We start from the raw sequence: 25,936 nt of genomic DNA, 5'->3' as shown, positions 1-25,936 counted from the left end.
CATCTTTCTATCTTTATCTGTCTGTATACTTAAGAAGATCAGCCAGGGGTATTCTCCCTCTGACAGCAAAGCAGAGTCAAAAACTGTCACCCGGTGATGTGTCGATTTTTATTGCTTATCTGAAGCACTTAGACTGTTTTCTATAGTTGCATGCGGAATAGAAGAGTTAGGGCTGCTGTTTACAAGAGAGTGAGTGATGCTATCCTCACAAAATGTGCAATCACATATTTTAGAACAGTAATAATGTTTGTGTGCAAAGAATAATATATTTTTGGAACAAAGATGAATCAGTTAGAATTGCTACATTGAGCCTTTTATCACCTGCACAAAACAAGAATAGGGTGCAGCCTGAGGGAAGAACAAAAATGTGCATCGTCATATTTTCTCGTCTTGGACTTTTGCGTTTGGTCTTTGTCCTCATTTGTCTTTGTTTTGATTGTACGTTGCCTATTTTTCTTTTTTCCCTGTAATATATTTCTCCATTTTACAGAAAGAACAACCTTTCTGGATCTGTCTGCACTTCCCCTGCCTGTTTTTGTTTATTGTGTCACCCCAAAATGAGTCGGAGTCCTCCGGCATTCCCATTAGTTTCGTTCTCTACCTGTATTGTGTGGACCAAAAAAAAGGGGGAAGAAAAACAAGGCTTTTCTCATGCCCCCTCTGTCTTCAAGCATGAGACAGTGATGTGAAAACAGCATAGATATTTGAATATTTCTTTAAAGCAAATGCTATCTTCAATGCGGTTTGTTTGGGATTAGCAGTTTTTTGTAGATCTGGCTGATATTATGTTAAAACGTTTTAAGCATCAAATCCATAACAGCATATGCAGATTTTTCTTTGTTTCAGTCAAGTCCGGCTACCTTGCAAATTGTTAAATTAGTTTTTTCTTGTTTTGTACTTTGATGTGTAAATCAGTACATTCGATTTTTTTATATAAAAAAAAAAGTCACCTTAAACAAAAGGCCAAACTAGTTTTGTTTGGCCAAATATAAAACAACTTAGCAGAGTGTGAACCTTCCTCGTAGCCCACTGGAAAGACAGTTTATTTAAATTATTTAGTTGCTACTACAAAAAACACATATACCAAAGTTTGATAAAACATAACATATATCCAAAGTCTCATTTGTACATTTGTTGTTATGGTAACACTTCTTTGTATTTCCTTATTTTGGTTCACACAATCATTTCAGCTTTCTGGCGGTAAGATTCTTCAGTGACACCTGCCAAAATAATTTTAGTAAACTTCACAGTATGCCATTAGCTTACATTACATTTAGAAAAGAGAAGTACTGATTACTTAATCGGAAAATGAAAAGAAGCCGATTCAGAAAGTTATTTGGTCAAATTTCATTGACATAAATTAAATTATTTCAAATTACCTCCAAAAACCTTAACCTTCAGTTTGTTCACGTGACATTTTTCATCAAATAACCAATGAATCATGACGAGAATGCTTAGTTTTTTGGGGGGTTTTTTTGTTTGTTTTTAGGGTACAGCACAGTACATTCAACCATAGTTGAATGACAATAACGTTTATCTTCACGTATTTAAAAGTCTAAGAATATGTGTTGCTTTCTGGGATCCCTTAGAATGAACAACTTTTAGTAAGATATACTTAGATTGAGTGTACTCAATCTCAACTCCTGCAGTTGTAAAATGTGTCAGATTATCGTGTTATATATCAATAGTGCTTTTTCTATGATCACAGTAGTTTCTTTAAAACTGATAACGGTCAGTTGAACCCAACAAGTTAGCCTTGGATCTTTACTGAATGTTTATCTTCTTGGTCTTGATGACCTAAACACGTTTGAAAGTCCTTGTCATCTTTTGCAAACTAAAAGCGAATCATGCTTTCCTCACAATCTTAGCAGTTTTCAAACACAACAGCAAATATTTTCAAAATATATGTGTGCACACAGATCCTGCCCAGTTTAACTTTCAAGGAGCTCGAGGATATTTTATTTTAATTAAGGTGTAAAGATCTGCCCATAAATCTGAATAATCCAGTATTATTTAATCTTTGTTGACTTCAATTAAACTCCAAAAATGTTTAAGGTAATCAGAAAATGATGGTGTTGTGTAGTGTAACATCCTAGTTGGGTTAATTATTGGGTTATTATTATATTGCAGCATATTTAGACAAATCCTTTATGCAACTGAGAGTTGACATTTTTCAAAGAAAGGGGTGAATGGCAGTGAGCAGTAGTATCACCGTATCTTACTGCCGTTGCTTCAGAAATATTCAAAGGTTAGAGAATAGAAAAATGCTTTTAGGGTATTAAAAGGACAATAATTAAAACCTTTTTTACACAACATTTTGAGATAAAATTGCCAACCATAATTTTAAAATTGTGAATAAAAAAATGACAAAGGAGACTGAAAAGATGATATATGTCAGTACATCACACAACTTTTAGAGGAAGATCTTGAATTATTATCAGAAATTTTTCTACATGCTTATTACTGAATCCATAATTGGCAAAATATTGTTTCGTGTCACTTCATAACTAAATCTTTCTCTTTGTGGCGGCAGTTTTGTTCACAGTTGTTATTTTTACAGTGCTGTAATGTGAGTCCTGTTGGTTACCTGTATGAGCTGTTTAAGACCATCTGTGAATACTGGTGTAAATCTCTGGATAGTTTGCTTCAAGTAGCCCTCTACGCCTGCTGAAACTGCCTCAAATTATGATTCCCTTTTCTGACTTTTCTCTCCTTGAAATGGTCACAAACATTAGCATGGGCAGTTTTTAGTTGTAAAAAAGAAAGCAGTTCCTCTGTTCTTACCAAGATAACAGGAGGATGTTAACTTTCGTTCGTGTTTTTTCCCCTACATTTCCTGATTACTTTTATGCTTTCATCAACTAGTGCTAAGAGAGTTTTTGTTGTATGCAAGTATGCATCTGTTCTTTTTTTGTTTGTTTGGTTTTCAGTATGGAATTAACTCTTCCTGTACATAGATGAAATAAAAGAAATCAGCTCTTAATAATGAATCAGTCAAGGATCTTGACAAGACTTTTAGCCTTTAGGTACATATTAGGGACGATCTCTAATTTATTTTAATGTTACTATATTACCTCTTTGTTTTATCTGAATAAGTACATCTTTGTTTACTTGAAGTCAAAAAGGTCCACTGAATTATATGCTATATTGTTGAGAATTTTGTTGTTTATGACATGTTAATGACAGTCCATTGTTTTGTTTTTCCAGAGATTCCAGTGAGGAGTGCAATGGGATCAGTGGTACTCTGTCAGTGGAGTCTGTGCCGGGGCCAAGACTGAACTGGTGTTCTGCCAACACCACTACCCCTGCCCCTACTTTTGCTCCAGCTCCCGTTCCGGGACCTGGGCCCATGCCTAACCCTGTCAGAATGGGAGACGGCCTGGATACTGCGCAGATGTCGGGTAGCAGCCAGGGGCAGGCTCAGCAAATGGGCAATCCCCCACCCCCAGAGTATTTCAATCCCAACAGGCCAAAGCGCCAGACCAACCAGCTGCAGTACCTACTCAAAGTGGTGGTAAAATCCCTATGGAAGCACCAGTATGCCTGGCCTTTTCATACACCAGTGGACGCCATTAAACTTAACCTGCCTGTGAGTACAACCTGCTCTATTGTGTGTGCATCTAATCTTACTGACCCAAAATGCATCCTATGGAACCATAAAGTTTTTAGTAAGTTCATATTTCTGCTCTGTACATGCATATTATTTAGCATTTTTCTGGAATTTACTGATGTATGGAGATCAGCCAGTTTTCCCTACTTGTTTATATTCTTCGGAGTTCAAGGTTTCTTAAATTAAACCGTTTCTCTTATCAGAAATATGTTACAAATGTTGGCAAAGGTGTCCGTAAAGTCACATTTTTACCACTACTTAGTTTATGCAGGCAAAAGGCAAATCCATTAATTTAATCCTTTCTGCCCTGATTGAGGATTTTTTGACTATAGTCTATGCACCTTTTCCTAGTGCAGAAATTAAAACAGTTTAAACTAAACCACTGTTTGTGATGACTTCAAAAAAGCAATTCTCCATGAAAACTATATCATTCAGTACAAACATTGTACATATAAAGGACAATTTGTTGTTTAATAAAACCAAAGTTAGAAGCAATATTTAGCATGTCTATTTTTGTTTGTAATTTTTCTGCATTTGTCTCGTATAATACAATATAATATATATGTCGCTCACATATATTCGTATTTTTTGTAAATACGAGTCTGCACTCAAAAAAGTGTAGCAAAATATTTATCTTTTAGAATTTTTTTCTAAAAGATAAGAATTGAATTTTTTATTAACTTAAGGAAATTAGCCATAACTTATAGCACACAATTTGGAAGTCCGTGTACTGTTTCTTTAAGGAAATTGGTGTAATTAGTACTATAAAATAGTATTAGTCAATATAGTAATCTTCCCTAAAAAATGTAATTTCATTTAATTTACAAGTTACCTCAAGACATAAAAAGACAAACAGGTCAGGTTCATATCCATTCTCATTCATTAATGAATTCAACCTATATGTAAGGTGTCATTTGTTTAGTTCAGTGCTTACCATCTCCTTCCAGGAAGTGTGAGAATACATTTAGAAAATTGTTAAGCCGGTTAGTGGCACAGATTTCAATAATTCAAGGACTGGTTTTGGTCAGCACACTGTATTTGGGGAATTGATGTTGATGCAACCACATAATGTTGCACGTTAGAGTTTCTTGTTGACACATTTTTCAATATTTTTTAGGATTACTACAATATAATCAAAATACCGATGGACATGGGAACAATCAAAAAAAGACTTGAAAACAGCTACTACAGGAATGCCCAAGAATGTATTCAGGACTTCAACACGATGTTTACCAACTGCTATATATACAACAAGGTAACTCAAGAGCCATTGTTGCTATAGCATGAAATGTTTCTGACGTTCTTGCACTTGAGCTGAGAATGTTTTTTGTTTTTTTCTGTTGGACAGCCTGGAGATGATATATGTTTAATGGCTGAGGCTCTAGAGAAGGCTTTCCTTCAAAAGGTTGCAGAAATGCCTCAGGAGGAAATAGAGATTCCAGTAATGACAGGAAAGGGACGTGGCCGAGGCCGGAGAGAGGGTGGTATGTGATTTGCTTGCTTATACTTTTCTGCTATTAAACAATCTTCTATGAAACAGGATAACAATGCAAGCACCTTGTTCTGTCATCAAGGTATAAACCTGAAACCAGGCGCCATCATTGATTCTTCACCCGCGACTCCACAAACACGTGGCCTGTCAAACCTCCCAGCAGCTCCGCAGGCTCGAGGACCAGTGCAGGCCCCACCTTTGCTACCTCCCCATCCTTCAATGCAGGCCCTGCCCTCCCATGTACCCCAAACATTACCCAGCCTTGCACCACAGCTTGGACCTCCGTACACGATGGTCCAGTCAGACTGTGTTCCGCAAGTTCCTATCCTGACTTCTGTGCCTCTCCCCACTCAGACCTCTCTTCCTCCGGTATCGATTCAGAACACTGCCCCTATGCTGCAGAGCCCTATGACTATGACCAAAGTAAGTCTGATTAACAAAGAAATGCATTTGGTTTGCTTAGCACCTTTGTTACAATTTCTGAGTGACATTTGTTACTGAAGTTTGAGCAGAACATTGTTATTGCCTAAAACCAATTTTTTTTGTTTTCCATTACAGCAAAAAAAGAGCCAAAAAAGGAAAGCAGACACAACGACACCTACAGCAAATGACCAGCTAAGTGAGTCATCGCCTGCAGAATCTAAGTCTGGGAAGACATTACCCAGGCGAGAGAGTAGCCGGCCACCAAAACTGTTAAAGAAGGAGGCTCCAGACTCTCAGCATCACATAGGCACGGTAACAGGTCTGAGTGGACCGAGTGGAGGTCGTAGTCCCAAACCACAGGATCAACTAGGTTATTGCGCTGGTTTAGTAAGTGAGATGCTATCCAAGAAACATGCTGCTTATGCTTGGCCATTTTATAAACCTGTTGACGTGGATGCACTGGGACTACACGATTATCATGATATCATCAAACATCCAATGGACCTCAGTACCATCAAGGTTTGTTTAATGCAGGATTTAAAAAAAAATTTAATTTTTCAAAATATAAATTTGTGAATTCTGTGACAAAATACTTGATATATTTTATAGACAAAATTGGAGACAAAGCAATACCGAGATCCCCAGGAGTTCGCTGCTGATGTAAGGTTAATGTTTTCCAACTGCTACAAATATAACCCACCGGACCATGAAGTAGTGTCCATGGCACGAAAGCTACAGGTACAACAATGTTGTTAGTCTTTTACTGGAATAACAAATTGGACTTTTATCAGAATGTTTCATAAAACCTGGAAGAAATGTATAGTTTTAACACATTCTAGACAATTTTTGACATATCTGTCATCATGATAATTGCCTTTATGATTCATTTAATTTTATAGGATGTGTTTGAGATGCGCTTTGCCAAGATGCCAGATGAACCTGACCTCAAGCCATTGGTTTCTGCCCCAACTCCTACGCTTCACCATCCAGCTCCTGTTAAGCCCCAGCCCCCTTTGGCACTCGTCGCCTCGTCTTCAGACAGCTCCAGTGACTCATCCTCTGAGTCGGAGTCTTCCACAGATGACTCTGAAGAGGAAAGAGCCCAGCGGTTAGCAGAACTCCAGGAGCAGGTCGGTGATCAAAGAAAAATCCAGCTGACGGCAGGGTTGTTATTCAGTTCTTCTGAAACTTTGTTTAAAACTTGTTCAATTTTTCCACAAACAGCTCAAGGCTGTCCACGAGCAGCTGGCTGCCCTGTCACAACCACAAACCAGCAAACCAAAGAGAAAAGAAAAGGAAAAGAAAGAGAAGAAAAAAGATAAGCATAGGAAGAAAGGCAGCATTCCAAGCCTTGTAGATGAGATCCAGGATGCCACAACGGTTTCGCAGCTGTCCAAGAAAACTAAGACCACAAACAGTAACAAAGAGATTGTTACTAAGAAGAAACTCAGGTAGGTTTCACAATATTCAAGACCAAGGGTAAGACTATCTCCAGCTAAAGATTGATACTAAATGAGTCTTTAGCTGAAGATTTGTCGAGGCATTTTTAACTTCTTTATGATTTTTTTTTTTCATCTCTCATGTCCTGTTTCCTGCCGTAAAGCTTATGTTTTTTTTATATTCTCTTGTTTATGATTTTCATGCATCTTAGAAATTGAGCCATATGAAAACTCATAACCTACTGGTGCTTGATTGTATTTTAGTGAACTGATCTCTCTTAAGCAGGCTGTGCACACCTTCAAGCAGCTTCGGTCATGGTGCATCATCATTTTATATAAACGCTTAGTTTTTCAGTTTCCCTTTGTATGCATCAGTATGACAGAAGTATTTTTTGTCTTTTTCAACATAGTAAAAAATTGTTTTATTTTTAACAGTAAAACTTTTTTATACGTGCACTTTCGGGTTACTAAAAAGTAAATTTTAGTGTTTTTGTTTCTCCCTCATAGTAAAAAGGATGCATTGAAAAGTAATCATCCTCCCAGTCTGCAGCTTGTTCCCAGCCTGGAGGACGATCTTGGAACAACTGGGCCGTCAGTTCCCGGGGAGAAATGCAAGCCTATGACTTACGAAGAGAAGAGGCAGCTAAGCCTGGACATTAACAAGCTTCCTGGTGACAAACTTGGCCGTGTAGTACATATTATTCAGTCAAGGGAGCCGTCACTCAAAAACTCAAATCCTGATGAGATTGAGATTGACTTTGAGACCCTGAAGCCTTCAACTCTGCGTGAACTGGAGAGATATGTGTCATCCTGCCTCAAGAAAAAGAAGAAGGTTCCAGGTGAGACACTGGATGGAAATAAGCTAGCAGAGCTGTGTCTTATTACCTACTGAATAAGTTAAAAGTATACTGTCAGTAAACAAATCCACATTTGGGTTTTGTATTCACAAAATCAATTAACATGAAGTTGTTTTTGTAGCTGAGAAAGCCATTGAGTCAGTGGTTTCCTCCAAAAAGATGGTATCTTCTTCTGGAAGCAGTGGCTCAAGCTCAGACAGTGAAGCTGATGGAGCAGGTGGGTTTCAGCTCAGTTGTCTTTTCAAGGTTTCACGATGCCATCCTCTCCTGTGGAAAAAGAGAATAAACTTTTTTCTTTTTCAGGAATGATAAAACAGCCGAAAAAGAAGAGCCAATCTATGAAAGAGGTGAAGAAGACGCATCCCCATGTTCAGACGGGCTCTGCTCAGACTGTGTTTCAGTCCCAAACTGTTGTCCTTCAGGCCAGCAGTCAGATGAAGCAACAGCAGCATCAACCATCGCCTGCCAGCTTTATGGCTCCTCCACCTGTCGCTGCTCTGGAGTCATCCCACTTACTGGAAAGCTACGAGTCTTTGCCTCCTTTCAGCCAGCCGATCATGCATATGCCCCACCACACAGGCAACTCTTCCCCTGTACCTCCACATATAAATGCTCATTCTGCTGAATCAGTGTCCCCTGAAACACACCCCTTCCTCAACCAGCATCCAGTCCTCCCTTCTCCAGGTAAGGGGTATATGTAGGTGCTGTGATTTTGGAGCATGTGTTTTCTTAGCTGTCCTGTTCACATGGCAAAATTTGTACAGTCCCTTTTTGAATAAATATACATGTCAGCGTATTAAATATTGTGAAACCGTTTACGAGTATAGAAAAGGATTTCAGAAAAGGCCTCACAGGGATAAACAGAAGAAGAGGTCATGGTTCCACTGATGAAAAATATGACTAGTTGTAACCAGAACTGGGTTAAGGAAATTAGCCAGAACCTTTCAGAAAAACAATACTCCTCGCAGTACTGCACTGTACTTTTTGCTTCTGCTTGAGTAATATTATTTTTGAAGTAATGCTACTCTTACTCGAGTACGCTTTCTGAGTACTCTACCCACCTCAAGTTTACTGAATAAAAAATAAAAGATCTACCAGACACAAACTTATACAATTTATGTTCAAGGAAAACTCTTGTTTGTACACAGGCTTTATTGTTCTAATGTTTTCTATCTGCTGAGTCATTTGAAGATCAAGTATAAATACAGTAAACATTAGATATTGTCACTGAACGTACTTTGCGCTCATCTAACATGTTTTGTGAAAGATTTTGATTTATTATGTGTTTCTCTTGCATGAATTTGTTATTAGGTAATGATGGTATTTATTTTTACTAATTCTTATTTTGTTCTTTAAAATTCCAACATTTTTACTTAATTTTCACAAATTAACTCTGATGTTATGATCAAACAATAACTCAGTACTGGAGTAGCCTTTTTACTGAATACTTTTTTACTCTTACTGGAGTAATTTTTTGGATGACTATTTGTTTTACTTATACTTAAGTAAGAATATATTGAGATAGATACTTACTTACTTACTTACTTTATTGTCCCCGTGGGGGAAATTTGTCATGTACTGCTTATGCTACAATAAAAAATGCCACCATAATTATAAAATGCAATAAATGGACATTAAATACACAAATTGTACATTTACACCACAGTAATGCAGAAAATGCACATATCGTTCAGTTGCTCAATAAAACACATATTGCACCAGACCAGACACATTACAAACCAGCGATCAGACCAGAGCATAACATGAACGTTATGAACCCTCATACTATATGCCTACCTTATTTATTAGTCTGATGGAGCTACAGACAAATGAATATTTGAGTGGGGACTCTGTACCGTTTGCCAGATGATAACAATTCAAATAGTGAATAGAGGATACGAGCGGGATCAGACTGAGGACAGACTTCTCATAAAATGGACTGCAAGGAGGAGTGAAGATACTCTTACTTGAGCACAATTTTTCGCTACTCTATTCTGCTACTCATTCATTGCAAATTCAACACTGGTTTGAATCTCTCCCATGAATGCCGTTTCGGCCATTCTCTTTCTTATTGTTAAAGCTCTATCTGAGACAAATGAGCTCTGCAGGACTTCAGATGTTCTGGGTTGTTTGGTGACCTCCTGGTTGGTTAGTTGATGTGCTCTTGGAGTACTTTTGATTGACTAGCCTCTCCTGGGAAGGTTCGCTACAAATGCATGTTTTCTCCAGCTGTAGATCACTGCTCTCACTTTGTTTCGCAGGCTTAGAAATAGCTTTGTAACCCTTTATATGAAGTGTTGCTTTTCTAGATCATTCAGCTGTTAGAAAGGTTCTATTTAAATGTATTATTTCTGCAGATCAGCAGAAATGAATGGTGATGACGATGTTTATCGCTGTATTGAACTTTTCTTTTTTTTTTTTTTTACGTGTAAAAATTACTTTTCCTCAGAGGGCTAGGTTGGTTTGGATAATTATATAACTCTGTTTTTTTTTTTTTACTTAGGTCTGACAAACACTTTTTCACAGCATTGTTTTAAAAGAAAAAAAATATTTTGATAGTTATATAAATCTTTATTTTTGTATAGTAATGGTTTATGTTTGCAAACTTGGATCCTACTGGATAATTGAAAAACATGAATAAATCAAAATCCAAACATATTAAAACACTGGATAAGGACAACTTTAAATCAGAAAAATATGTTAAAGTGAGTTATTTATAGAGAAATTATTTGTTGTTACTTTTTAAAGTTTTTATGAATTGAAGAGTTGATTCTCATTTTGTATGGTTTTTTTATGCTTCTAAATAACATGAATTTGTTGTTCAACCCCAGCTCTACACAGTTCTATGCCTCAGCAGCCATCCCGGCCCAGTCACAAAGCAGCGCCTCTTCATCCAAAACCCCCTCAGCAGCAACCAGCCCCTCCTCAGCAGCAGCAACAACAGCAGCAGCAGCTCCAGCCTCAGTCAGCTCCCCCACCACAGCATCAACTTCCCTCACAGATTCTCCACACTCATCAACCGCTGCACCAAAGGCCCATGTCACCACCCACACTCACCCCTCAAGGGTTTGTATCTTCTCAGCCTCCCCAGATGCTGTTGGAAGATGATGAAGAGCCTGGGTCAACAACACCTATGAACCAAGTGCAGTTATTTCTACAGCAATTCCAGCCAGCTCGTCAGGCCCAGCAGTCCATGCAGTCACACCAGGCCCCAGTTCGGCAGCAGCAACCACAGCAGCTGGGACAGACTTCTCTCCTGCAGTCTGGGACAATCCAGGGACAATCCCAGCTCTCTATACAGACTTCGCTGCCTCCTCCACAGCTTTCTGTTCCATCTCAAGCCCAGCCCACTCCGTCACATCAGGCCCAACCCCAACAGATGCCCTTACATCAGGCCCGCCACTTGCAAAATACTCAACAGCAGCAAACACAGCACCATCAGCTGAACTACCAGCAGGGTCCTGGACTCGCTGGTCAGCCCCAAGCATCACAACACAGTATTTCACTGCCCACAAACAAAGCACAGCAGATCATCCAGCAGCAACAAGAGCATCCCTCCCCTCGTCCATCCAAACCTGATCCATACAATACTGGTAGGTGTGAAACAAAATTCTCAAATAAATGATTGTTCAACTGTTTTTAAATGCAAACACACATCTGTTGTCTTGACAGGGCACATAAGAGATAACCCATCTCCTCTCATGATGCATTCCCCACCAATTCCCCAGTTTCCACCTGTTTCTCACCCATCCCCACCTCCCAGCATGCAACCCAAAAAGGTAAGAAGTTTACAAAGACCAGCCAAAGTATTTCTGTAGGTGGATAAATGCAAAGCCAGTGCGGTGACCTTAAATCATTCGCTTGTCATACAGCAGAGGGCCTCTGGAAACCAAGGTCCAATTAAAGAGGAAAAACGTCCTCAATCGCCAGTGATGAGAGGAGAGCAGTTCAATTCTGCAATGAGAACAGACCATCACAAACATCCTGAAATCAAACCCAGTCAGACCGGCCAAAGTCAGCAGAGTGAGAACTCCCAACACTTTTTATTTTCCTCTGTGTAAAACACTTGAAAGAATGCACTTCCTAAGATACTAACAAAGCTTGTACGAATGTTTTGGGCAGTTTTAAAGTCTGTGGATAGTTCACGGCCCGTCATCCGCTCTTCTGAGCCCAGTGGGCCACCCTCCATCCTGCAGGAAAAGGAGAAATTCAAGCAGGAGCACAAGACCACTGTTGCTCCCAAAAAGGTACAGGTGGATAAAGAGATCAGTTTTTGGACTTGTCACCCTCTCTCTTTGCATAATTATTGCCTTGAGCAGTACTCCTAATAAATCTCCCTGTGTATTTTCTCAGGATGTGAAGCTCAAAAATATGGGCTCATGGGCAAGCCTGGCGCAAAAGTCAACATCTACAACACAGTCTACTGTGAAGTCATCGAGTGACAGTTTTGAGCAGTTTCGACGTGCAGCCCGGGAGAAAGAGGAGAGGGAGAAGGCCCTGAAGGCCCAGGCTGAGGCGGAAAAAGGCAGGCTACGTAGAGAGCAGGACAAGCAACGGTAAGATTCTCACGAGGACCAAAACAATTCACCTCCTGGGTACATATCTATCCTAATCTGTAAATTAGGCTCACAAAAGTATATGGAAGAGTAAAAAAGATGGAGGCCACAAAGATTTACAACTGTATTCCTTGATTACTTTACCAGCTGTTCAATTTTGAAATTATAACTTTGTCATTCTGAGTCAATCTTTGATTTTCTTCTTGGCAACAAATCTGGTGTTTTAAACTTCTAATTACTCATTTGCTTTCAGCAAGATTGTTGTTGCACACAAGAGTTGTTGAATTACTGCCAAACCCATCATGTTCTCATCTGTAAACCATAAAAAAAATCTACCTACAGGTTATTGAAATGACTTGTCCCTCTGAAGGCACATCGTTTCACTTGTAATGATCTTCAAGTGACTCTTTATTAACCAGTTAGGCTATTTTAGGAGAATCGTGTCTCCATCAATTAATTAATATTCACCTAAAAGTTTGATTAACCTAAAAAAGACGCAAATCGTTTTTAAATCCCTATCTCTGGCAGGCCTGTTTTGTTCAGCCACAGCTTCTGTGAGCTTTCTATGAATCTGTGTTTTGGCTGCTGAGGTGGTCATGTCAAAAGATCTAGGGATTGAGATGATTCTGATGATTTAAGGTACGTTTGTCAGACCTGTAGTGCTGGCATCATCCTAGGCATTCTGCCTCGATATGGCAAAACCAATATTTGTACTTAGGGATTTTCATTATGGATCTGGTTTTCAAAGGACTGTATTATTTAATTCTTTTGATGAAAGAAGTTGTATAACTGTTTTTTTGTCATCCAAGACATTCAGTTGCACACAGGATGTATGTTTAAGGGCATCTTTTACGCTGCTGTAAACTTCCTACGGCAATCTGCAACATGAGTATAATTTCTTTGTCTGAACGCTTTCCAGAGGGCGGGATGAAGAGGACGTCATCGAGCCTCCTACCAGAAGAGTGCATGAGGAGCCTCGTGGCCGCCTTGAGCAACAACACATCCAAGCGCCTCCTCAGCAGCAGCAGCAGCAACAACAGCAGCAGGTGCAAAATGAATCCCAGCCAGCTGCCATCCAGCAGTCTCCTCCAGCCGCTACGCCACCTCAGCCCACCACACAAAACTCACTAGATCAACAGAGGGAACTGGCACGCCGACGGGAACAGGAGAGGAGGAGGAGAGAGGCGGTAAGTTAAAACACGTTTACTCTTTACGCCACCTGCAAATAAAACTGATTTCTATTAATACCGTTACTGATTTTTTGAGTTCTTTCCTTTCAACAGATGGCAGCAACTATTGACATGAATTTTCAAAGTGACTTAATGGCCATCTTTGAGGAGAACCTGTTTTGAAAAAAGGAGGGCATGAAATGAACAGCAAAGCAAGAAGATTAAAGTTAATGAATGATGTAAGCATCCTCGTGAATAAAATCCTGGCAACAATGCAGCGCAGACCGCACCAGAGACTTTATGCATACATAAACCAGTCCGGTTGAGACTGGAGACAAACGCTGGCTGGACAAGTGGTGACGGCTCACTGTGTCCTCATTGGCTGAACACACGGAGGGGACTCTCATTGTTTTGGATGTCATTTTCTGGAAATCCAGAATTGCTTGCCTGATCTCTAGTTGAGAGAGAAAAGGGCCCTTTTTTGGCACAGTTGCCTTTGTTAGACTTGATTTTTTTTTTCACTGTGTGTTGGCACAACAATACTGCAGGAGTAAAGACAACCACATTCTGGAGATGGTAAAAAATGCTCTGAAATACTGACAGACTGCGCAGAAGTATTTTGAAACTGCCAGATGTCTAAAGTAGTGAAGAAAAATTTGTCTTTCATGTTGTTTATTTTGTCGTTAGTGAACAGTTTTTTTTTTTTTTTTTTTTTTTTATATATATATATATTTGGTGGGGAGGGGCAGGAGCAACTTCCATACTGTAAATCATGTATATTTCTCAGCAGAGATGGTACAGTTTGCCTTACATCTCTTTCCTAAATAGACGAGTAAGTTGTATGGCCTGCACACATGGACAAACCAATAACATTTACAGACAGACACAGAAGCCGTGCAGACTTTTTTTCATCATCTAGGATCTACTGTAAAAAAATATTTTCTTATGCTTCAATAACTGTTTATTTTGGATCCATCTGCTTTTCCACCTCGGTTCTTTTAATCTTTGCACCAACACACTCCACCACCTATGCCAAACAGCTCAATATCTTTTATGCTAAATAACGTCTTCTAAAGCATTGTAGGTAGATAGTGTGCAAAAAACTGAATATATGCATTCTCGTAGCTCCAGTGAGTATTTATCAAAGTAAAGATCAGTTTTCATCTTGTATTTGTCATTTAGAAACTACAGAAGCTAGCTACCAGAAGAGCTAAAGAGCCAGTTGTTTCTGAGCTTTAGTTGGATTTCACTACAGGTGTCTTTTATATTTGTTTTACTATCAGATTTAATGTTCGGCTGTTCACAGCTGTCACTACTGGATTGGATAAGCCTCTGGTGTTGCCTTTGAGGATCCTGCTGTGACAAAAATCACTGCTTAAAGTCAGAAAGATACAATTAAAGAAAAAGACACATTTACATCTTTTGTAGCCGATACTGGAAACAGGTTAGTAAAAAAAGAAAATAGTTGTTGGGACCACCCGAAGTTTTCACTTTGATTCATCTTCCAATTCACAACAGGCACCGTTGACAGCGTTAAAAACAAGACGACCACAAAAATCAAAACTAAAAAGGTTTGGACTTCTATCTTTGTTCTTGTTTGATCATAGTGGATGTAAGTTCCTGGAGACATTGTTGGAGCTGGGCTAAAATCTGAACAAATGTTGTCCTCTCTATTTGTCTCCTAAAGTGTTTTTTTGTTTTTTTTTTTCTCCAGTGCCTGTATTGTATTGCAATTCTTGTTGGATTATATTACACTTTGAGGGGACTTAGAAAGTGGCACATCAGGAGTGGGAGGTGTAATATTTAAAAGGGGAGGGACATTTTTGACAGAGTTTGTGTTTTAAAAAAAAAAAAAAAAAAAGGTAAAGACAGCATTTTATATTTTACCCATTGTCAATATTCTGGTTTTAAATTTAGTTTTAGCTGGGCATCTTTAAGTGTAAACATCTGACAACTACTTTCTCATTTCGTTCTCATCAGATTTTAGCTAGATGTGTTTTCAGCGTTTCAACATTAGCGTTATCAGTCTGGTCTGTACGTTTGGTTGTGTAAATTTGGGCGGCTGTGTGAATGTGAGAGTTTGACTGTTTTTTTGTTGTTGTTTTTTTCCACTGTGTGGTGAAGAGAGGCATGTTCCCAGATGTAGATAAACATTCTGTTGATGAAGACTAAAAAGATGAGCAGGAGATAAGTAGTGCTTAATTCACTGTTTTTAAATTTCTTTAAAGTCCACCATGTATGAATATATAATGTTATTATTAGACCTGTTTTAAATGTGTTCAGAAAAATACTTTCATTCCTTATTATCCTTTTCTTTTCACAATAACTGTTGGACATAATGTGCCATGAGTTCTTCACACAATGTGCTGACATGCAGCCCAGCACAGAATTTGCTTTATTCAGGTATTTTATTTTTGTGTTGCATTTGTTCTGTTTTGGGAGGTTATAACATTTTCCTCAGTTTTGTTTGGTATGCGAGTGGTCTCTTGAGGTCTCTGAATACGTATGTTATGATCATTGAATAAACTCATCTGTTTTATAGAAAATAAAACAAAATAAATTGTCTGTTTTTGTAAGTTTATAATACGTATAGGAATGTTATTGCTGCTCAGTTGTAGTAGTGGACAAGCTTTTATTGGTAACAAATTTCAACCAAAATACAGCGCCCTATAAAATGATTCATACGCCATAAACCTTTTCATATTTTGTCACTTTATAGCCACAACATTCAGTGAGTTATTTGGATTTCATGTGATACTCCAACACAAAGTAGTGTCAAAGTGAAAATAAAATACAAGCATATGTTATTTAGGCTGCACGGTGGCGCAGTTGGTAGCACTGTTGCCTTGCAGCAAGAAGGTCCTGGGTTCAATTCCCAGCCAGGGGTCTTTCTGCATGGAGTTTGCATGTTCTCCCAGTGCATGCGTGGGTTCTCACTGGGTACTCCAGCTTCCTCCCACAGTCCAAAGACATGCCTGTTAGGTTAATTGGTCACTCTAAATTGCCCTTAGGTGTATGAATGAGTGTGTGCATGGGTGTTTGTGTGTTGCCCTGCGATGGACTGGCGACCTGTCCAGGGTGTACCCTGCCTCTCGCCCATAGACTGCTGGAGATAGGCACCAGCTCCCCTGTGACCCACTATGGAATAAGTGGTAGAAAATGACTGATGTTATTTACCCATTCATTTATATAGTACATATTGAGTTTCATCACAATATAAGTACAGCTGTTCTCTGAAGGCCTCAGAACACATCATACAGCTCAGAGATAAAATTGTGGGGAAGGTTACAGCAGGATTAGATAATTAGAACAAAATCCAAAGTTATGAACATTTCACGAAATATGGTTTAATCAAGTATGCCACAACTTCAACCCTACAGCGGTAAAGATGGTTATTCTGGAGAAGCTGCAGAGAGTTAGCTGATTTGGGATAACCTGTGTACATGATAACTTAGTTGTGCACTCCAAAAATCTGGTGGCAGATCACAGTGGCAAGAACAAAGGTATTGCTGAAAGACGGCCATAAGTCATGAAGGGAACACGACGAACATGGATGAAGGTGCTCTGGTCAGACTGAGACCTAAGCTAAACGTTGTGGCCTACATACAAAATGCAATGTTGGGTAGGAAAAGCTACCTGGAATATCACTATGAGCACACCATCTGTATACTGAAGCATGGTGGTTGCAGGGTCATGCTGTGGGGATGCCATCTCTTCAGCTGGGATATATGCTGATCTGAGTTAATGAGATAGATGGAGCTAAATACAGGGAAATCCTGGATGAAAAGCAGTTAGAGGCTGCAAAAAATTAGAGATGGGGCTGGAAGTTCACCTTCCAGCAGGACAAACCTAAACATACAACCAGAATTACATCGGAAAAGTTTAGATCAGAGCAAATACATGTGTTAAAATGGCCAAAACAGTGTCCAGTGTGCCAGATTTGGAAGCAGCTTTCACAGATGTTCTCCATCCATTCTAACATTCCTTGAGCTTTCTTCCAAAGAATGTGCAAAGATTTCAGTGAACAGATGTACAAAAATATACCCCAAAGGACTTGCAGGTGTAATTGCAATGAAAGGTGCTTCTACAAGTTATAGACAGATATATATAAATATGTATACAGCAGATAGTATTTTATCAACTGTCAGAGAGAGTAGCCTTATTTGCGCGACTATAAAATTGAACAAGTTCCGCGAGTTTCTCTTATTTTGACGGTACCGACCGGAAATCATGCTTTGAAGCCATTCCTCATTTTACGCTTGAAAAAGGTTTATGAATAGTACAGATACAATAAACATACAGGTCCTTCTCAAAAAATTAGCATATTGTGATAAAGTTCATTATTTTTTATAATGTAATGATGAAAATTTAACATTCATATATTTTAGATTCATTGCACACTAACTGAAATATTTCAGGTCTTTTATTGTCTTAATACAGATGATTTTGGCATACAGCTCATGAAAACCCAAAATTCCTATCTCACAAAATTAGCATATTTCATCCGACCAATAAAAGAAAAGTGTTTTTAATACAAAAAACGTCAACCTTCAAATAATCATGTGCAGTTATGCACTCAATACTTGGTCAGGAATCCTTTTGCAGAAATGACTGCTTCAATGCGGCGTGGCATGGAGGCAATCAGCCTGTGGCACTGCTGAGGTCTTATGGAGGCCCAGGATGCTTCGATAGCGGCCTTTAGTTCATCCAGAGTGTTGGGTCTTGAGTATCTCAACGTTCTCTTCACAATATCCCACAGATTCTCTATGGGGTTCAGGTCAGGAGAGTTGGCAGGCCAATTGAGCACAGTGATACCATGGTCAGTAAACCATTTACCAGTGGTTTTGGCACTGTGAGCAGGTGCCAGGTCGTGCTGAAAAAGGAAATCTTCATCTCCATAAAGCTTTTCAGCAGATGGAAGCATGAAGTGCTCCAAAATCTCCTGATAGCTAGCTGCATTGACCCTGCCCTTGATAAAACACAGTGGACCAACACCAGCAGCTGACACGGTACCCCAGACCATCACTGACTGTGGGTACTTGACACTAGACTTCTGGCATTTTGGCATTTCCTTCTCCCCAGTCTTCCTCCAGACTCTGGCACCTTGATTTCTGAATGACATGCAGAATTTGCTTTCATCCGAAAAAAGTACTTTGGACCACTGAACAACAGTCCAGTGCTGCTTCTCTGTAGCCCAGGTCTGGGGAATGCGGCACCTGTAGCCCATTTCCTGCACACGCCTGTGCACGGTGGCTCTGGATGTTTCTACTCCAGACTCAGTCCACTGCTTCCGCAGGTCCCCCAAGGTCTGGAATTGGCCCTTCTCCACAATCTTCCTCAGGGTCCGGTCACCTCTTATCGTTGTGCAGCGTTTTCTGTCACACTTTTTCTTTCCCACAGACTTCCCACTGAGGGGCCTTGATACAGCACTCTGGGAACAGCCTATTTGTTCAGAAATTTCTTTCTGTGTCTTACCCTCTTGCTTGAGGGTGTCAATAGTGGCCTTCTGGACAGCAGTCAGGTCGGCAGTCTTACCCATGATTGGGGTTTTGAGTGATGAACCAGGCTGGGAGTTTTAAAGGCCTCAGGAATCTTTTGCAGGTGTTTAGAGTTAACTCGTTGATTCAGATGATTAGGTTCATAGCTCGTTTAGAGACCCTTTTAATGATATGCTAATTTTGTGAGATAGGAATTTTGGGTTTTCATGAGCTGTATGCCAAAATCATCCGTATTAAGATAATAAAAGACCTGAAATATTTCAGTTAGTGTGCAATGAATCTAAAATATATGAATGTTAAATTTTCATCATGACATTATGGAAAATAATGAACTTTATCACAATATGCTAATATTTTGAGAAGGACCTGTAGATCATTATGCAAAATAATCTGATGCCTGTATCATAGTGCTTATAGCCATAGCTAATTCGCAGCACCTGTCCCTTGAAGGGCTTTTAAAATAAATGAAAAATAAAAACAATTACTATAAATGCAATCAGAAATGTCCAGAAACCAGTTAGTACTAATAAATTAACTGTAATAAAATTAACACATCCACTCAAGATCAAACAAATGTGCGCCTGATTTATACAGTTATGCATTTCATATGACATGGCCACACTGCTGCTGCTGTGTGAGACAGGATTTTGCTTGTTTTTTGAAAGCGGACAGGCTAGTCAAAGTCTTAATATTAACAGGAAGACCATTCCACAGGTTGGTTCCTTACACAGAAAATTAATTTTTTGCAAAAGATGTTTTACAAAATGGAACTTTACAGTTTCCACTTGTAGCAGCTCTCATTGACCTGGAGGTGTCCAGTCTGTTGACAAATGTACTAAGTGGCTCAGGTGCAAGTCTAATCAAACATTTAAAAATCAACTTTATATAGGTAAGATTAACAAAATTTAAGAATTTGTATTTATTTAAGATGTGGCAGTGATGAAATCGAATGGGCTTTTTATCAAAAAATTTTAAAGTCCTATTATAAAGCCTTTCGATAGGCTTTAAGGTAGTTTGACTGGTCTGAGACCAAACAGCAGTGCAGTATGACAGATGTGACAAGATCATTGTATTCAAAAAGACATGAGCACATTCTAATGTCAGACAGCTCCTGATTATTTCTGAAACTGTTCATGTTCGCCTTCATTGTTCTTACAATGCTTTTAATGTGACTTTTGAAATTTAACTGAGGGTCTAATATTACTCCTAAATATTTTTCTTGTTCTACCTGTTCAATTAGTTCTCCATTTATTCTGATGTTTAGATCGTTTGTTGTCCGAGTTCTTTGTATAGAGAAATACATAGATTTGGTTTTCTTCAAGTTTAATGTCAAATAGGATTTGTTTAACCGATAGGATACTTCCTCTAGACTTTTGGTCAATGTGCTGCTGACAGCTGAAGGGTTTTTACCAGGCACATAAACAACAGTGTCATCAGCGTACATCTGAAGGCTAACTTCAGGCAAGTCATTCACATACAGGCTGAAGAGAATTGGCCCCAGTATGGTTCCCTGAGGAATTCCGGTTTTAATGTCACATGGAGCAGATTTTACATGATCAATAACTACACATTGGTCTCGGCCCTGCAGATATGACTTAAACCATGATAGTGCCTGATGTGACATATTAAAAGATGACAATTTTGAAATAAGACGACTGTGGTGTACGGTATCAAATGCCTTCTTTAAGTCCAGGAATACTGCACCCACAATGTTTCCTTTGTCAAGCGACTGCACAATGCTTGCCAATAATGCGCAGATAGCCGATTCATTAGAATGGTTTTGTCTAAAACCATACTGTTTAGGGTGTATATACTGGTGTTTCTAAATATCGAGTTAGTTGTTCTGAAACTATTTTTTCTAATATTTTTGACATCACTGGAACTAGACTTATTGGTCGATAGTTACTGACATCTGTGGTATTCCCGGACTCTCACCATTCCTTTTCACTCTGTACACCTCAGACTTCCAGTACAAGACAGACTCCTGTCATCTGCAGAAATACTTGGATGATTCTGCAGTTGTGGGGTGGATCAGAGATGAACAAGAAGCTGAGTATAGGAAGGTGGTGGACCGCTTTGTGGCATCGTGTGGAAACAATCATCTCACTTTGAATGTGACTAAAACAAAGGAGATGATTGTAGATTTTAAGAGAAACAGGAATAAGTCAAAAACTATTTCTATCATGGGGGAAGAAGTGGAGGTGGTGGAGGAGTATAAATATCTCGGTGTTCACCTGGACAACAGACTAGAGTGGAGATGCAACTGTGAAGCCATCTACAAGAAGGGACAGAGCAGACTGTACTTCTTGAGGAAGCTTAGGACCTTTGGTGTTTGCAGCAAGATGCTGCATATCTTCTATAAGTCTGTTGTGGAGAGTGTGATCTCTACCATTATCTGCTGGGGTAGCAGCATCAGAACCAGGGACTTAAAAAAGCTCAACAAGCTGATGAAAAAGGCTGGCTCTGTTCTGAGGACTCCTCTGGAACCTCTGGAGATCATTGTGGAAAGACGGATTCTTCATAAAATGAAGAACTTTATGGAGAACCCTGAGCATCCTCTTCATGAGACTGTCCTACAACAACAGAGTGTCTTCAGTCAGAGGCTTCTTCAGATCTGTTGTAAGACGGAGCGCTACAGGAGATCCTTCCTGCCCACAGCCATCAGCATCTACAACGGTTCTTTGAAGAAACCTGCATAATATGAGTTACAACATTTAATTTCCCTTTGGGATTAATAAAGTATTTTTGAATTTAATTGACTTGAATTTAGGCAAAAACAGTCAATGTGTCCCTGATACCAGTTCCACCATCATTATAGGACACTAAATTGTGTAGCTTGGATGTAAATCCAGTTTTTGCACCTCACCGGTTGTCACACTTATGAACAGCATCTGATCTCCCTCTCCAGTTACTTTTGATAGCTGGGTAGTGATCACTTTTTCTCAGGTATTTATATGAATTTCGGACAGCTACTTTATCCGCTAACAATCAGACGACCGTCTTCTTGTGGTCACTCCGGATAATTACAAAATGTGAAGAGTCAAGTCTCTGTTAATACAAGTTTAAAATAGCACTACGGTTTAGTATTTCAAAAACAAAAGGACAGGAATCGGTTTGAATTTTTCTAAAAAACTATCTGTATTTGATTGAAATTCCAGCATGACATTATCAAACTACTCCCAATAACAAAGCTTTCTTGAGTGTTCGTGCTAAAATTATGAATGGGTGCTTCCAAATTCTTTAAAGTTTAAGTTTCTGTTATCATGCAAAAGAAGTGGCCATTAATGTGAACATTAATATAATTCCAATTTATAAGTACACAAACACACTGCAACAATGTTCGTTTCCGAAAGATTTGTAACACAACAGTTAACAGTGTTCTATGTAGTGTTACTAGGTGAGAAATGTAGGATTATCCTACTAGAGACATAAAATTAACGTCATAACCAAAATAACAAGTCTGTTGATGTGTTGAATAGCGTCTAACAGGAACTCGCAGCTTTGTGGCGTCAGTACGGAACGGATTTATCAACATCTGCAGCCCCACAGTGCCGAGCTCTGCTTCTTCTTCTTTTCTTTTCCTCAATCATGGGCGGGCGCAGTGGACTATTCAGCCAATCATGGCCGTTGTTCTGAGGCCAACGCACTCACGTCACTCGTAGCACGATTGGCTGGAATTTCCAGCATTTGTTTCCGAATCCGGACACAGATGCCTTCAAGGTTCACAAAAAAACTCCGACAGACTTTGGCGATAGGCTGATGACGACTGATTACAACCACACATTCACGGAATGGTCAAATTATCGTACATTTGGCCTTTTTTTAGGATTATTGATCGTACACAGAGAGCAAAATTGTCGTACAAATACGATAATTATCGTACACCTGGCAACACTGGTTCTATGTGCTCCGTTTCCAGAGAAACTTGGTTGCGAATCTAATAACTGCCCTCCTGTGGCCACTGTTCGGTACTACAGCATTTTGATATAATTAAGTCTGCGTTAATACAGGTTTAAAGTATTGTAGCATTTCCGGTTGGAAATTTCAAAATAAAGAAAATAGTTTTAGTTGGTCAAATGTGCAAAGAGGGGCTGAGAAAATATATGTGCCCCACACACACAGTTATATGCTACTAGTGTTGTCTTCTCACAGTAACATACACTGAAGTTCTAGATTTTTACTCAGAGTATGAATATTTTTGCAGAACTACAATCTACAACTCATGTGGAATTGTTTTTGTTAGATTTATTATTTATTTATTTATTTGCGTTTACAAAACTAGAGTTTACTGTCTGGACATAAAACATGATTTTTGGTTGTCCAGCAAATAGTTTCATAGTTATCGCAGATTTTCCTTGGTCTGCTACCATTATGACAACCAACCAACTTTTCAGCAGATCCTTATTTTGCGGTTATCATAAAGGGATTGTGGTCGAATGTTTTTAATGCTTAAATTCTTGTAACAAGATAAAAAGCGTTAATAAGCTTGGTGGTATAAGGTTTTGACTAAATCATCCTACGTGTTTCAGTTACTTTTCCCACATCTAGAAATCAATGAACAAAATATTATAATTCTTATCATTACAGTGTAGGACAGGAAACTATACCTTCCGTTTCTCTTTGGATTTACAGCAAATGGTATTTTATTAGCTGTTAAATAGAGTTTTGTGAGTTTATCTTATTTTGACGGTACCAACCGGAAATCATGCTCTGAAGCCATTCTCACTGACCTTACGTTTGAAAAAGGCTTGTGAATGCTGCCCTCTGGTGGACGTGATAATGAACTACAACATAAACAAGGGCTATATTTCTCCCATTTTTTTCCATTTACCGATATTTCTTTGGGCAAAAACAGTCATTTATGTCCCTGATACCAGTTCCACCATCATTATAGGACACTAAATTGTGTAGCTTGGATGGAAATCCAGTTTTTGCACCTCACCGGTTGTCACACTGATGAACAGCATCTGGGTTAAGCTAAAGGCAGTTGTAAACAGGTTTAAACGAAACGCAGTCAACGGTTCTAGTTAGGCTAGTGTTTTAGGCAAGGTGGATTCCAGTCTCCCTCTCCAGTTACTTTTGATAGCTATTTATGAGAATTATGGATATCTACTTTATCCGCTAACAATCATAACCTGCTCTCTTGTGGTCACTCTGGGTAATTACAAGTTGTGAAGAGACGAGTCTTCGTTAATGCAAGCTTAAAGTAGAACTACCGTTTAATATTTCAAAAATAAAATGACAGGAATCGGTTTGAATATTTCTAAAAAGCTATCTGTATTTGACTGAAATTCTAACTGAAATTATCAAACTACTCCCAGTAACAATCTTCTTGAGTGTTTGTGAACACTAGAAAATTATGAATGGGTGCTTCCAAACTCTTTACAGTTTAATTTTTCTGTCGTCATACAAAATAAATCGCATTTTATTCACATTTATAAGTACACAAACACACTACAACAACGTTCGTAACTTCTGTAAGTTTCGAAACGATTACAGTAGCATAATACAGGTCTAATACAGTGTTCTATGTGCTCAGTTTCCAGAGAAACTTGGCGCAAATCTAGTAACTGCCCTCTTGTGGTCACAGTGGGGTACTACGTCATTTTGATATAGTTAAATCTGCGTTAGTGTTTCGTAACACTTCCAGTTACAAATTTCAAATCAAAAAGATACCTTTAAAACAGTTTTAGAAGTTAAAATTTTTATTCAAATGAAGTCGTCATTAGCTCGAACATTTTTAGTCAATGAAACTGGTATGATGTACCAGTGGTCAAAAAAGGCTAATAAAGATTGCCACAGTCATATAATAATAGGGCTTTGGTTAATATTTTCAGCCTCTTTACGTTTTATTTGGACTTCTGTCGTTCATTTCCCTTCCAGTACCTGTTTTTTCAGTTTATAAAGTATTTATTTGCTTGATCTCCCTTGACTAATAGCAGGACCAATTTTAGGCTTGAGTCATAACTCCGATTATAGTGCTACATAACATTTTTCCTCAATGTTAGGTGAGGTGTACTGTCCAAAAGATGTTTTGTTTGTCGCAAGAGTCCAAGTAATAATGTGATTGTTTAAGCAAGTTTTTACGAAGCAGAAAATACGTTTCTTTACAAGATAGCCTGTCTAAAGAGCGTTTCTGGCTGGGGTCCTAATTTTGGCTCCTTTTCTTTACTGACGTCTAAAAGCGGAAGAACAAATTAAACTTCATTGCTATTTGCAAGTGTTGGGAAATAATTATAAAACCAACACTAACGCATTGTATTTTAATTAGTTTTATAAGGAAACATAGTATTTTAAAACGACAAACAGCTAGCTGGATTATGGAATTGTTGGTTGTCTAATTTTAAAAGTTAATGATCGGAAATAAGTGACAATGCTGCCCTCCTGTGGCCACATTGATACACTGCGTCTGTTTTAAGTGGGAAAGCAGGTTGTAAGTCGCAGTGCTACTGTAGTTTTTCCCGGTTGTTTGCTTGTGACTCGCAGCTTTTCTTTGAGTGTTTATATAAGGTTGAAACAAGCTGTTGGTAGAAACCTGACTATTATCAGAATACAAGTGAATATTCGTAACACCAAATATATATCCGCTGGCATAGTATAAAGATAAAGATAACTAATGTTTGCGGGTACGCCATGGTTTAGGGAGTTTCGTCTACGGCCCTCTTGTGCTCACTGTTTGAAACTACAGGGTCAAAACTACATAAAAATTCCCAAAACAAAAACTTAAATTTTTTTTTTACTGCCATTAAAGACATGTATTTAATGTGTTATACTTATATATATATATATATTATATTACACAAAGACTATGTGAACATTGTGTTCCAAATCTAATGTATGGGAGGCAGGATAATGTGTTTGTCCGATCTTTCGAGGCGGTACTCAGAGGCAG

The 25,936-nt window shown here is 38.7% G+C and overlaps 1 protein-coding gene across 3 annotated transcripts; it reads left to right on the top strand.

Moving 5' to 3' along the window:
- The first annotated feature begins 3,210 nt into the window (after positions 1-3,210).
- LOC124862875 (bromodomain-containing protein 4-like) lies at positions 3,211-16,111 on the top strand. Of its 3 annotated transcripts, XM_047357061.1 has the most exons (19): positions 3,211-3,589; positions 4,728-4,865; positions 4,959-5,094; positions 5,185-5,525; positions 5,661-6,044; positions 6,135-6,263; positions 6,425-6,655; positions 6,750-6,976; positions 7,472-7,803; positions 7,943-8,038; positions 8,125-8,505; positions 10,653-10,726; positions 10,763-11,414; positions 11,494-11,600; positions 11,694-11,844; positions 11,944-12,068; positions 12,175-12,377; positions 13,297-13,564; positions 13,661-16,111. In XM_047357061.1, the coding sequence occupies exons 1-19, from the start codon at positions 3,350-3,352 to the stop codon at positions 13,727-13,729; spliced, it is 4,284 nt and encodes a 1,427-aa protein (XP_047213017.1). In that variant the 5' UTR covers positions 3,211-3,349; the 3' UTR covers positions 13,730-16,111. The 3 variants fall into 3 exon arrangements, with proteins under 3 accessions (XP_047213017.1, XP_047213016.1, XP_047213015.1); XM_047357060.1 differs by having other exon boundaries at positions 10,653-11,414; positions 11,697-11,844; XM_047357059.1 differs by having other exon boundaries at positions 10,653-11,414.
- The last annotated feature ends 9,825 nt before the right edge of the window (positions 16,112-25,936 follow it).

This window comes from Girardinichthys multiradiatus, chromosome X (genome assembly GCF_021462225.1).
Source record: "Girardinichthys multiradiatus isolate DD_20200921_A chromosome X, DD_fGirMul_XY1, whole genome shotgun sequence".
In the NCBI taxonomy this organism is placed as follows: domain Eukaryota; kingdom Metazoa; phylum Chordata; class Actinopteri; order Cyprinodontiformes; family Goodeidae; genus Girardinichthys; species Girardinichthys multiradiatus.
This window is presented reverse-complemented; position numbering and strand designations above follow the sequence as displayed.